Genomic DNA, 12,500 nt, shown 5'->3' on the forward strand with positions numbered 1-12,500 from the left:
GTTGAATAATGTCATTAACATCACTCCAATCGATAAATGGTTATGATTGGTTATCAGTCCCAAACTAATCTGAATGTCTTCTATGTAAATTCCATGCTGAATGAGGTTGTTGTGCAGGTTATAATGTCTTGACAACCACCATTGTGTAAACTAAGGACTCGGAGTAGTTCACCTCAAAAAACTTAAATTTCTATCGATTACACGCCCCATGAAGCCTTGAATTCGTTTTTATTGTTTTTGTCACATTTCTGAGCCAATAATTTGATGACCGGAGGAAGAGTCTCCATTGAGTCCCATGTGAATGTTCTTGTGGCGTGTGATTCTAAATCTGCAAAGTCCATTTAGAAAAAGTGGTTGAAGAAGTTGACATCTTAGAGAGACATTATTCCACCAAGCCATTTAGACTTTAGAGAGCCATTTAGATGTCGGTGCCCATTCTGCTTAACCTCAAACTATTACTTTGCATTTTAACAGCAAAATAATTGACATATGGACAGAAACTGGTTCCACACTGGCATCAACTCTTTGCTGGCCGAGAAACAAGAACCACAATGATTCAATCAGCAACAGTTCAAGTAACAAAATAAGTCAAAAAGCTTTCATAATAATAAAAGTGAGTGAACGTCTATTGAATTGTGTTCTAATTACCTGACCAAATATTAAAGTTGTTTTGAGTTAAATTGCAAATTATTAGATGGGAGCGGTGTAGTGAATAACGTATTGAAGCATATTTAGAGAATATATACAACTGATAAGATTCAGAGAGCCACTTAATACACACGGCAGCACATTAACGAGCTGTAGTTTGAGCCATTCTTGAACTCGGCAATGGTTTCAACTTCAATGGTGGATAATCTTGTAAGGTAGCCATATCACATATCGGCAACGGGTTTAAATTGAATGCTCAATAATGAAGATGTACAGAATAAAAAAGAAAACGTTCGCACACGGAGGGCTCCAATGCGACAGATGCTTAATTTTATTGCACCACTTTTTGGTGCAATAAAAGTGTTAATAGATGTTTTAGTTTTTATTCTAATGCTCGTCGCTCAGCACCTGCCCAGACTTGGGTTGGGGGTGTGCACGTCGTTGCTCTCTTTTCCAATAATGAAGCTGTAACATTAGTTCAGAGATGACTCCTGTTCTTTAATAAACAGCATTTCCATTTAGTGTGAAAGTAAAATGACTTGTATACTCTACATTGACTTGCATATGTGGACATGCACTATGTGGACTTGTGCAATATGGTCACTGCATGGACTTGTGGAATATGGTCTCTGGACCATATTGGTGCTTTTGGGCTATGTGCAATATAGGGCTATGTGCAATATGGTCATATCAAATGTTTTTATTTATTTAAATGACTACTGCTCATACCTGCATTTACTACTGCACTTATGTATCCTTACTGACATGTTTGCACTTTGGTGATATGCGAAAATACTTTTCACTGTACTGTACTGTACTGTACTGTACTGTACTGTACTGTACTGTACTGTACTGTACTGTACTGTACTGTACTGTACTGTACTGTACTGTACTGTACTGTACTGTACTGTACTGTACTGTACTGTACATTGACAATTAATTTAATCTCGTCTCATACCTTTTGTTCTGCTTAAACTATGCAGTATTTCCATTGTGGAACATAAACCAGTGATATTTCTTCTTTTTACTACTACACCATCATCTACAGCATCTATCTATGAAGGCACCAAGTCTCTGTGTGTACATTCGTCTGTAATTCGAGAACCGTTCGTCCCATGACTTTGCGTGTTCCACACCACCACAGGGAGAGCACTGCCCGGTGTCGAGTCGGTCGGACCCACGGTTGTCCAGAACCAGCACAAACGCCTCTGCCCGGCCTCTGGCAGGGCCCCTGCCCAAGCTCCATATATGGCCTGTTCTGACGACTCCATATTTGGGCAGGCCTGACAAAGAAATCCATATATGGGCATAAAGGGACACAGACATAATAACTGGTTGGGACACCTGATCACCCCCCAACGGGCACTGTTCTAGTTGATGTAATGACTTGACCTCCAGACTGTGTAAAACCGAACTGGACGTTTCTCAAGTTGAACCAGCTCTAAACTAGCACTAGCACCAGCCTCTTGCAGTACTAGGTCTGTGTTGGATGGAAATTAGGTAACGGTCCAGTAATGTGCTGTGTAAATTCTGATGTCTTCTGAACAAATGAATGTGCAGTTTATCTTGCTTCTTCAATAAACAATGCAAACTACAAAACGATCCCAACAAGTCATTAAGCTACCGTGATTTGAACTGTCGGGATGGAACAAACACTGTAGTTAAGCTTAACTGGAAGTGATTACCCGTTTTCTGCTTTTGATACAGATGTGCCATTAATTCAGTGTGGGATAACAAGATGCGCGCGCACGCACACACACACACACACACACACACTGAGTCTTTCTCTTTGGCCTTCTCTGGGTCGCTGACTGTTGTTCTGTACCCTGATTGGACCATGTGGTTGCTGTGCGGTTTCCAGGCCGCACCCCTGCTGTGTGGTAATTGGTGTCTCTGGTCTTGCCGCATGGCGACGGTGGTTTGATTGATAGGCCTGGCCACCTGCCCTGCCCTGCCCTGGCTGCCAACATGGTGCCGAGGTGGAGTGAGCATGGGGGCCCGGGGGGGGGGGGGGGGGGGGGGGTCTGGTGTTCGTCATCGAGATGGTTAATCAGAGACGGAATGAAATATTTGAGGACAGAGAAAGAGTGGGTATCGTATGAGCATTTGTTGGTAAGAAAAAGTGAGATAAAATACAAACGTAGTAATAGTTTTCCCATTTAATTTAGCACAATATTGCCTCCATTGACATAACATTTATTATCATTATGTTATGTGTTTTTGCAGCAGCATTCTAAACCCTACATGGCTTGTGCTTACAACCACGCCAACGCGGAAGTGCCTTTTTCTGTTTTTTGGTCAATCTGGCCGTCTCAAGCGAACTTGAGCCACGTGAAGCTCCACCGAATGAGCTAAATTGAGCGAGTTGCTCTGCCGAACGTTGCGAAGTTCAATTGAGCCGACTCAGTGGAGTTGCGACTCGATAGGCACACAATAGAAAATTATGTTCTGGTTAGAGAGTTTGCCCCGACTGCCACTCAAAGTGGCTACTGGCCAATCACAGCGCGTCCTTGCACAAGCTGTATAGGGTTTCGAATGACGTATTTTTTGCAACTTGAAAGGTTCGATTCCAGGCTCCTCCTAGCAAAGTGTTGAAGTGTCCTTGAGACACTGACTGAACCCTGCCCTAACTGCTCCCGATGAGAAGGTTGGTGCCTTGCATGGTTTCATCCGCCATCGGTGTGTGAATGGGTGAGTGTGAAGTATATTGTAATGTAAAGGGATTTGGAGAAAGGCGCTATATGTCTGCAGTCCAAACATTTACTTGTGGAGCATTGTATCTACCGTACGGCCTCCTCATTTCCCTTCAGCTTTTTAGAGTTTACTATTACTGTAAGTGGTTTCTGTCTCATCCGCTCCCACTCTTTCTTTGGGCGCCAGGGCTCTACCCCTGAAAGTGCCATCCGTTTTTGAAAAAACTACAAAAATGGCCGACAATCAGTTCCGGTTCAAACACTAGTAAACTTCCGCTAGCTTTTTCACAGGTCAGGAGGAGAGGTGATCCGATTGGGGACTAATTGTTTTTGTCTCATCTAAGTCAAATGAAGCTCTAATCAAGCACCGAATATCGCATTTTGAGCATATTATGATCCATAATGCACATAAAGGCCGTGTGTGTGCATGAGCGTGCCGTGCACGCGAGTATTTTGGCCGTTTTTAGGTAAACGTCACGGTCCGTTAGCATAAAATGCTAAATCATGCTAATTATATATTTTTTTCCCCGCTGGATTATGGGGAATAAAACAAATGTCGCGATGCCGGGCATGGCATACATTGCAAAGGTAAATTAATCTCGGTTTCTCAGGCCCGGCGTCGATCCAGTAAAGCATGTCCATCACCACCTAGAAGTAGAATAACACTCAGGTCGGTGGTACTGTAGTTCTGCCAACCAACTCAGGGATCAGACCATAGTTATGTAGTACTAATTCCTACAAGGACAAGTTGTACCATAACAAGAGCTGTCCGACCTAAACAATTCACCATTTGTCAAGTCCCGCCCGTGGTTGTGCCCCTCTTCGCACCCATTGGTTTCGTGGTTGGACAAAAATCGTCTCTCCATACACTACCATTGAAATAACATGTTTTTCAGTTTCTTCATATTCTGTGCACTCATTTCTCATTTTAAACTTGGTGTCAGTAAAAAGGAGATCACAGATGCAGCATGGTGACTGGGCATATCATGTTTGTTTTTAGTTCGTTTTAGCAAATTCAACAGAAACAGAAAGATCCTGCTGGTTAGACAGTTGGGAACCAATCAGAAGGCTGACAAAGGGTGAATTCCTCCTCACTGCTGGGTCTACTGACTCTACTCTGGGGTATTGTAGACCAGGTTCCCAAACCTTTTACCCCGTGACCCGAAATAGAAATGAGATATATGCCCGGGACCCAACCTAGTGAAAATGGCAGATCTACAAGCTCACAACGAGGAATGCAACAGGTTGCAGAGGACCGTTAAAACAGCAGCTAAAATCATCGGCAGCACAGAACTACCTAGTCTCCACAACATCTACACCACTCGTATGAAAAAAGCCCACAACATCATTAAAGACACCAGCCATCCCGCAAATACCCTGTTCCAACTACTCCCTTCCAAAAAACGCTACCAGAGCATCAAATCTCACACCACCCGTCTCAGTAACAGTTTCTTCCCCCAGGCAGTCAGACTGCTGAACAGCTGACCTTGAACTGTATTACACTGTATTGTCACTTCACTTTGTACTTTTTTTTTGTTTTTGTCTTTTTCTTTGCACTATAGAGGTTTGTTTTGGTCCCGTGTATATACGACTGAGAGTGCTCAGAGCAAAATAAATGTCATTGTATTTATACTCTGTATCTATACATATGACAAATAAACCTGAACCTGAGATTTGTCTTTTATTTCTTCATGAAATTACTGGGCAAATCTTTCAATTTTAGTTTTTATTTTTAATTCATGAAATGTTTAGCTTTTTTGAAAATGTTTTGAAATAATAATAATAAAAAACCAAATGTAGGAAACAAAAACTATAAGGGGACCCATAACAATGTGTCCGCGACCCACAAATGGGTCCCGACCCACAGTATAGTGTACGTGTATGTATAGTTTCATTATATAGATATTCCACTGTTACTTTCTTAGCTTACGCATGTTTCATGATAAATGCTTTTATGTGATGTATTCCCATGCTTTTGTTCTTGCTTAAATGTAAGTCGCTCTGGATTAAGAGCGTCTGCTAAATGCCTACATTGTAAATTGTAAATTGTACAGTGTTGTAGTAGACAACCTCTGATACTTCTCACCTGACATTTCGCCACTTAACAACCTATACGAGTTAGTAGTGCCGCGACAAAGAACGCCATCCCCAACCGCCTTCCTGTCTGTTGGAACGCCGGCCAGGCCAGAGACAGTGTGGACAGTGTGGAGGAATGGAACCTGTGTCTTCACGTCTTAATGATTCCACCTACAGTAGTGTTCATTAGCTGAGTTAATGAGAACTTTTTTTTTAACAGTGCTTAGATGATGTCGCTTTTATACTTGGCTTGAGACTGGACCTGCATCTCAGTGTCTGTGGTCCATCCATGGTCCATCTTCATCTCATCTTTCTGACTCATCTTCCTCACCGGTCTGCTTTGCTGCCATGTTTTAACACCCTGTGCCCGATGTTTCTGGATCACAAAAGAGCAGAGAAAAGCCACCGTTTTTGTGTTGGTGAGCGTCAAGTGATTTAGCCCGCCTTTCGGTGTGTTTAACCTCGGAAATGGCCAGGCTGTTGGGCTGCAAGAGTGTCAGTGTTGATACAAAAGGAAACACTTTTTTACGCGCACGGCCACGGGCACAGGCTATGCACACCCGCCCACCCTCGCCATTGTCATGTATAGCGCTGCTAATCCGGCCGTGTCGTTTCAGTATCAAACCTAACCTCCATTTGGGAGGCCGGCCCTTCTTCTGCTCCGTGTGTGTGTGTGCGTGTGTGTTTGTGTGTTAATGGGCCCAGTCAACATTGTGGTACAATGGGCGGGCTGGCTTGGGATGACTGTTTAAGCGTTGAGACGAGCGAGAGAGAGAGAGAGAGAGAGAGGAGTAGAAATGAGGAGGTCTACACCAAGGCTTTGATGTTGCTGGGTCAGGGGGGAGTAACGCTTGCCTTGTACTTTATACGCACGCGCGCGCACACACACACACACACACACACACACACACACACACACACACATGCTGCTCTCCTAGGCAACTGGTAAATGGTTACACTTGAGGGTTGTTGTCAGGGGAAACTGCCACATTGAGGGAGGTGTGTGCGCGTGTTCGTGTATGTGTGTGTGCGTGCGTAATGCGCATGTGCTTCTTCGTTGGGTTATCAGACGTCAACCACCCTGTCTGGTCCCTTTCCCCTGAGCAGGTTGTTGTTCATAGTTCCACTCATATTCCCTACTACTGTGTGTGCATGTGCGTGTGTGTGCGTGTGTGTGTGTGACCCCAGGAGAACTGGGTGTTCATGGTTCATTAGCCACACGTACACTTCCGTTCTGTTCTCACTGGTGGAAGGGACAGACGCAGGGCGCGCTCTCTCTCTCTCTGACACACACATACACACACACACACACACACACTACCTCTGACTGTTTTGTTTTGTTCTGTTGTGCCGCCTCTGACAAACTGGCATCCCGCCACCTCTCCTTCTCCTGCTCGTCTTCTATTAATTAGTGCACCTATGAGACAGACAGGTAGCATCTGTCACCAACCCGCCCTCATTCCTTTACTCCCCTTCTCTCTCTCTCTCTCTCGCTCTCTCTCTCGCTCTCTCTCTCTCTCTCTCTCGCTCTCTCGCTCTCTCTCTCTCGCTCGCTCGCTCTATGTTCTTATTGATGATGTGATTATTAATGTGGGTTCAAATTCAACTATAGTCCATCCATATTCAACAAACTTGTCTAGAAAAGGACGTTGTGGAATTGGTTTCTTGTAAAGAACCGTAGTGAAGTCTACATGGGTGTCTACTACAACTTAACTCCAACTCCATCAACTTAACTAGTGGGGATTTCTCAAGAAATGTTTTCCACAATGAAAAATACTGTGTGCGCCAACTATATGAGACTTATTTTTCTTTCTTATTATTATATTTTCCCTCGCACAACATTCCCTTATTAGGGAATGTTTACTAATTCATGACACTCTTGACTAGATGTAAAATGGCCATTTCATGCCTACGCCTTAGATCTGTTTGAGCAGTTGAGACGAATAGCCATCTAAACAAGACTCAATGCATCCCGATGTGACTCATTGTGAGCTTGTAGATCAGCTATTTTCAAAACATGTTTGATAACTTGAAATGGGACATTCTTCATAATGAGTACTTTTACTTTTTGCACTTTAGTGCCAAAACTGTTGTACTTTAGTCTTTTATACTCATTTTCATACATTTAGAATTCTGGACTTTTACTTGTAACAGAGTATTTCTATATTGCAGTATTGTTACTGTTATACTTACTGTAAGTAGAAAATGTGAGTACTTTTCCCACCACTGGCTCTTCAGCGAAACCACAGACGGCGTGAACACAGTGCAGAAGGTGTGCGATCTGCTAAAACCTCATCATGCCGACTCGAGATGGCGTGTGATCTGCTAAAACCTCATAATGCAGACTGACTCCAGGCTCTGCTAAAACCTCATAATGCAGACTGACTCCAGGCTCTGCTAAAACCTCATAATGCAGACTCCAGGCTCTGCCAGGGCTTGGATTTGAACGGGAGCGTCAAGGTCGATTAGCATACTTTCACCCGGCCTACAGACAGACAACAGACATTCGGACTTCCCACTCCTCCCTTCCTCCCCTCTTCCCCATGTGTTTGATTCCTGGGCCGTGACAAAGAGGTTCACCCTTTATCCGTGTGTGTGTGTGTGTGTGTGTGTGACTGTGTGTGTGTGTGTGGGTGGGTGATATGGGGGCCCTTAGATTAAGGGAAAGCTTCCTGTTCTTTATGTGGGGGCAGTCCCCATGGGAGACGCTTTGGGAATGACTTTCGTCAAAGTCTCCGACGCCTCCTCCGTACACGCACACTCATGCACATGCACGTCTATCAAGCTTCCCATTGACTGGACAAGACGTGAGTTGGTGTGTAGTTGTGTAACTCTACTAACTGAGCACACACACACACACACACACACACACACACACACACACACACACACACACACACGTAAGACCCCCGGTCAGATCACAGTAGGCGAGTGCTGGCTGGCTGCACACAGTAACATCCACGAGTGTTGTTCTTTTAACACTGAGAGTGTATAAATGGAAACAACAGGTCCATTTGGTTACATTTGTAGAGTTACTTACAGTTACCGGTAAATTAACACTTTTTTTATGTATTTCATCAGATACTACCACAACTGCTTAAGGCACCCTCCTTTGTGATACACACACACACACACACACACGCCACACAGTTTATTGCTTATAATGTAAAAGCAAGATACCTACTACATGCAATCAGCTTATGCCAGTAAAACATGCAGTAAACCACTGAAAATAAATGTTTGAACCCTGTCATGTGCTGTCAAACAGCAGTGTCATGTAGATCCACATTACATGTAGTGGCGGTGGGAACGATGCAAGTTGGGAATGCATGCCCCACCTGCTCATTCTTGGCTATACCCTATACCCGGTGTACTTATGTATCTTTGCGAATATCAGTCACACGCAGGTTATAATTATTCTTTGAAAAATGACATTGTGATTGGCACATCCATACAAATTCCACATTAAAGGACCACTTCACCACTTTTCAACCTATCTTCAAAAATATGGCGCAATTTTTTTCTACTCGGTCTGTGTCTCATAGGAGGGCTGTGGGCAGTTCAGAAACCGTCCTCCAGTGATATCATCAATGGGGAATACAAGCAACTGCAGGCTTTCTAGTCCTGAAAAGTTGCAATGCGAAAATGGAAGCCATCGTTCTCACAATAATGAAAATCAAAACATTTTTGTAAAAAAAAATCTTGTTTAAAAATAAATCTGCTTAATGATGATGGACGGTTTCTAAACTGCCCACAGACCTCCTATGAGACACAGACTGAGTAGAAAGAAATCGTGCCATTTTATCATGATTATTAGTGAGGACCTATTATATGAAGATGTGTTGAAAAGTGGTGAAGTGGTCCTTTAATTGTCTAAATGAGTTCCAGTTTATGTTCTATTTTTTTGACATTCTCATCAGCTTTTTCATTCAAATGACATCACAATCATAATGAAAATGTAAAAGAGCCTTTGTGCTTTGTGCCATTTAGACCTGAGGCCCATTCTAAAAAGAAAAAAACTTGTTTCTATAGCAGTGGTTTTCAAACTATTTCATGTCAAGGACCCCAACATATATGTAATCGCAGACCCCCATCTCAAAATATGTATTTTTCAGCCAGGGACCTCCCAGATGGCAAAGATTTGGATAAAAAACGTTCGCTTTGAAGAATAGGCTATTATATTCCAAAATTTTCACTCATTTTCATGATAAAAAAAAAAAAAAGTAAATCTATTTTAGATCTGCTATTTTTCAATAGCTAAAGTATAACGTAATGCTTAAAACAACTCCTGAATGGGTTAAAACCTATAAAGGTCCTGCTGAGGCTTTATTAATGCTTGAATTATTAAAGGGGAATACCAGTCACTTAGAGCTGATGTGTGGAAATAAGAGAAAGGTCCCACCCTTCTGTGTTGCCTAGAACCGGAGCTGTTTTGGGGGGTCATGTGATCAGTAAAATATGGTTGCTCTGCTCTCTGGCATTGATGCGCAGCTACAATGGGGATTTTACCTCCAGCTGAAAATATACATAAACAAGACAAGAGATTATATAAGATTTATATGAATGCATATGAATTATCACATACCCGTATGTTTATTATTTATTCACAAGTCAATGACAAAATAGCATTTTATCATTATCATTTATCATTTTTGAACAAAAGTGGATTTTTCTGACAGTGGGAGGGGGGGGTGGGGAATCATGTTGGCCGAGAAGTGTAGCTGGCCAGCTTCACTTTTGTTGGTATGCAGCCATTCATTGAACTGTAAAAAGTGTCCGTTTTCCACTCTTTGGTTCCTTTGCTCCCAGATAAAGTCTCTTCGGCTGTGAATTTTACAACATCATCCATAGCAAGCATGTGTTTGCCAAAGGTTTTCATCCATGTTTGATTGACATGTTGAGTTTTGACAATGGGCAGGTAGGGGGACGGTCCTTTAGTGTGTGTGTGTGTGTGTGTGTGTGTGCACATGTGCGTGTGTGCGGTGCATATATATCAACAGTCATTTTCAACGAGTAGGCGGCAAAGTATAAATTAGGCTTGAAAGCTGCACAGAATAGCGATAAGTGTCTGACTCTGGATAGAGAGAGGCAATGCAACAGTGAGCGGAATACAGGAGGAAAGGAGAGTGTAATGTTTGATTATGGCTCAAGGCTGTGTTTTTCTGTTTGTCCAAAGGCTAAAGACTGTCAACCTGCTAATCGCAGCAGTTGATGCGTGGGTGTCTGTATACTGTGTGTGTGTGTGTGTGTGTGTGGGGGGGGGGGGGGGGGGGGGGGGTACTGGGTAGCATGTCGGTGTGTGAGTCATGGGTATCAGCACTAAATGTATGTTGGGTACACATCTGTGTGTGCGTGCATGTACACGTGAGGTTTGTTGTTGTCAGTTACAGTTCCGTGGGCCTGAGGAGAATTCAGCGCGTTCCCTCAGGACGCTGTTAGTGCCACTCATACAGATGTGCTGCTACTGTGACAGCGGCGTGTGTGTGTATTTTTATACGTACTGTATGGTGTGGATGGGCATGTCTCGCATGTGTGTCTCAGAGGAAATGGTGAATTTTCTTCTCTGAGCCTGCGTTTTTTTGAGTTGTTGTTCTCTCCTTTTCTCTGTCCTCCAATAGCAAACATATAGATGTTAATCTGAGCTAATCCATGGTCATGTCCTTGGTCCTTGTCAGCTTTTTAGGCGACCTCCCGTTCATAATTCATAAGGTTTAAATGGGGACACAGCATCACGTCGAACATCAATGTTTCGGGCAAACATTTTAGAAAAGCCCAAAATGTAGTTAGTTACTGTCATTTAACCAGTTCTGGAGGGAACATTTACCCAAAATAACAGTTTTGTCAATCAGCTATTTTTTGGCAAATAGATTTGTAGATGGAAAAAAGCGGTCCAAGTACATTTGTAACTCAGGACCGTTTCACACAGAGTTTAAAGCTCCTTAGACTCATTACACACTTGTGTCAAAGCAGTAGTGTGACAACAGCCAAGGATGGTCAGGTGCAGATCCTGAAGAGATACTACTATAAAAGCAGACATTGCCCCAGGATGTTATCTTAATATCTTCTAATGTCTTCCTTTTACAGATGGTGGTAACAGCAGTGGTGATGATGGTGGTGGTGGTGGTGGTGGTGGTGGAGGAGTCAGCTGGTCGGTGTCTAACAGAGATAGAGAGGTAGGTGGGGAGTAACAGCACTATAGGACACTTTGTTCCTTTTTGGGCTACTACTGTATGTATGTGGTACAGCATAATGCCTCATGGTTGTTGGTCTCAAAACTTATTTTTACTTGATTAAAAATTTCACACTGTTTTGTTAATCAGAGTTTGCATCACTCATATAAAAAGTGAAATCCTCTGGGTTACCCGGAGAGTATACAAATGGAACCAAATGGACCCTTATGGATCCATTTGGTCACATCTGTACACTCCTGGAGTAGGTCAGCATTTGCTGTGTGTAATGGTGCATTAATTGTTTACCTTAGGCACATATCTGTAACAGAGAGGGCGGCAGAAGGCTGCTGGGAAGCCGTGGGCCCAGCCGATACTTTGCTGACAAGAAGGTCACCTGTCACAACTGCAACAAGACGGGACATCTCTCTAAGAACTGCCCTACACCCAAGGTTCAGCACGCACGCACGCACACACACACTCTAAGAACTGCCCTACACCCAAGGTTCAGCATGCACGCATGCACACGCACGCACTCTAAGAACTGCCCCACACCCAAGGTTCAGCACGCACGCACTCTAAGAACTGCCCCACACCCAAGGTTCAGCACGCACGCACTCTAAGAACTGCCCCACACCCAAGGTTCAGCACGCACGCACTCTAAGAACTGCCCCACACCCAAGGTTCAACACGCACGCACGTACGAGCACACACACACACTAAGAACTTCCCCACACCCAAGGTTCAACACGCAAGCACACACTGTAAGAACTTCCCCACACCCAAGGTTCAACACGCAAGCACACACTGTAAGAACTTCCCCACACCCAAGGTTCAACACGCAAGCACACACTGTAAGAACTGCCCCACACCCAAGGTTCAACACGCAAGCACACACTGTAAGAACTTCCCCACA

General features: G+C 43.6%; 1 protein-coding gene across 3 annotated transcripts in view; it reads left to right on the top strand.

The window, feature by feature from the left end:
* zcchc7 (zinc finger, CCHC domain containing 7) overlaps nucleotides 1–12,500 on the top strand; it is a 64,987-nt gene that overhangs the window by 20,986 nt on the left and 31,501 nt on the right. For all 3 annotated transcript variants that reach the window (XM_083765403.1, XM_083765404.1, XM_083765405.1), the window contains exons 4-5: nucleotides 11,502–11,590; nucleotides 11,899–12,036. In XM_083765403.1, coding sequence (XP_083621529.1) covers nucleotides 11,502–11,590; nucleotides 11,899–12,036 — 227 coding nt within the window. The remainder of the gene's footprint in view (nucleotides 1–11,501; nucleotides 11,591–11,898; nucleotides 12,037–12,500) is intronic.

This window comes from Protomyctophum parallelum, assembly GCF_964188405.1.
Source record: "Protomyctophum parallelum genome assembly, chromosome: 5".
In the NCBI taxonomy this organism is placed as follows: Eukaryota; Metazoa; Chordata; class Actinopteri; order Myctophiformes; family Myctophidae; genus Protomyctophum; species Protomyctophum parallelum.